Source organism: Etheostoma spectabile, chromosome 16, assembly GCF_008692095.1.
Source record: "Etheostoma spectabile isolate EspeVRDwgs_2016 chromosome 16, UIUC_Espe_1.0, whole genome shotgun sequence".
NCBI classification, from domain to species: Eukaryota; Metazoa; Chordata; class Actinopteri; order Perciformes; family Percidae; genus Etheostoma; species Etheostoma spectabile.
The window spans coordinates 19,001,960-19,003,674 of NC_045748.1; the positions used below are offsets into that span (position 1 = coordinate 19,001,960).

Here is a 1,715-nt window from a genome sequence, read left to right on the forward strand (position 1 = left end):
TATAAATCTGAGTTTGTTAGATTTTGACATGAAAGTTTTAATGAAATCTTTTTAGTCTACTGGGGGTTTTGTTTTGTAGTCATTCCATGTTTAAGCCTTAAACATGCTTGTGAAAGTCACTTTCTCTCACAGTAATCTTTCATGTCAAAGGCTCAGTCATCCCATCCTCTTTCAGACACTTTTTCTGATTTGTAAATGTCTGGAGACAGTAACTTTTAAATAAAAAATGTATTTATTTATTTTTAATAATCAATTATTAACTTATAAGAAGTGAGCATTGAATTGTTCTAGAGAGAATCACGATGCATCTAAGAATCAATTTTTTTCCCCCACCCCTACTATTCATTGGTACAGCTAGCTCTACTTTGTCAATTTGAACAATACAACTGTCTGTGTCCAGATTCTGTCATATCGTCCTTTTTTCAACTTTGAAAACTACATGTTACTTTTTAGAAATATAAATAAACTAATAGATGAATTTGTACATGTTTGAGCCCATATAAAATGTTTTGAAGTCACATTTATTTATTTTTACCATATAGATTTTTCAAAAATATTTACTAGGTACATTTTCATTGAACAAATGTGGACGTTACTGCATAAGAATAAACAATGCAACTGTCCCCAACAAGTGTGTTTGAGCTGCTTCCTTATACACCGACTCTTGTGAAAGATTTTTTTTTTTTTTTTATTGAAACAACCCACAGTATATACATTGTGTTCGCTAATGTGAATAATTTTATAAAGTGAGGGATAGAATAGTTTTACATACTGGTTTATTTAGCTACAAAACATAAGGAACCATATTGACAGTGACATTAGAAGAAGTTTAGAGGCTGTTTTCCAGTGTCTTCCTTTTGTCTTCAGACATCTGTCCGTCTACTACAGAAGTCCTTCATGGGGAATAGGGTGGAGGCAGCGGCCCTGAGGATATTTTTTCATAGGATGGAGGAGCATTTGGAACCTGGAGAAAAGAGGAACAAATTCATCCATATGAAATGATGAAGATTTTGAGAATTTCCCACACTAATAGGGTCACATACAGTACTGAATACTCAGAATTATTAACCATTATTTAAAGGTACACATCAAATTCAGGATTATTTCTAGAAACTTTGGGTACTGTGTTTTTTTTAAAGATTTTTTGGGGGGCTTTTTCCTTTATTAAAGTGACAGTGGATAGACGGGGGGAGAGAAATGGGTGTTGACACGCAACAAAGGGCCGCAGGTCAGATTCAAACACGGACTGCTGCAGGACTCAGGACTTCGAACGTTCTTACTGGGTGAGCTAGAGGCTTTGTATCTTTGTATTGATGCACTTAAACATATTTTTTTCTGTTTTAGAACTCGTAATGTCTGCAATAATATAGGATGGGAATTTTTAAAGGACATTGTACTTTTGCATCTTCATCTCACATGTGAGGGTGCTGATCTGATCCTCCCTTCACGTTTCCTGCATACATGGATACACATAGCTCCCTTGGGAATGAAACATAATACCTACTCCTAGTCTGGTGACACAATAATCCCCCTTTCAGGCATCCATTGCATCAGCCTCACATGCTCTACACTGTGTTCAGAGCCCTAAAGCTTTGTACTAATCAAGTACTCTCTGTCGGGTACTGTACAGAGTTTGTCTACCCAGTAGTAAACTGTTTATTGGTGATATCTAAAAAATGAGAGCTACACTTTTAGTAAGCAAAATATTGTACTTT

The 1,715-nt window shown here is 35.3% G+C and overlaps 2 protein-coding genes across 5 annotated transcripts in view; one reads left to right on the top strand and one right to left on the bottom strand.

Moving 5' to 3' along the window:
- brd10 (bromodomain containing 10) overlaps nucleotides 1–309 on the top strand; it is an 11,814-nt gene extending 11,505 nt beyond the window's left edge. The window contains exon 11 of one of the 2 annotated variants that reach the window (XM_032540162.1): nucleotides 1–309. This exon is cut by the window's left edge and continues 1,213 nt beyond it. The gene's annotated coding sequence lies outside the window, so the exon portion shown is untranslated. The other variant, XM_032540161.1, reaches the window with a different exon arrangement.
- A 323-nt stretch (nucleotides 310–632) lies between these two features.
- mlana (melan-A) overlaps nucleotides 633–1,715 on the bottom strand; it is a 5,768-nt gene continuing 4,685 nt past the window's right edge. For 2 of the 3 annotated variants that reach the window (XM_032540165.1, XM_032540166.1), the window contains exon 5: nucleotides 633–964. In XM_032540165.1, the coding sequence (XP_032396056.1) occupies nucleotides 896–964 (69 nt within the window). In that variant the 3' untranslated portion in view covers nucleotides 633–895. The remainder of the gene's footprint in view (nucleotides 965–1,715) is intronic. The other variant, XM_032540167.1, reaches the window with a different exon arrangement.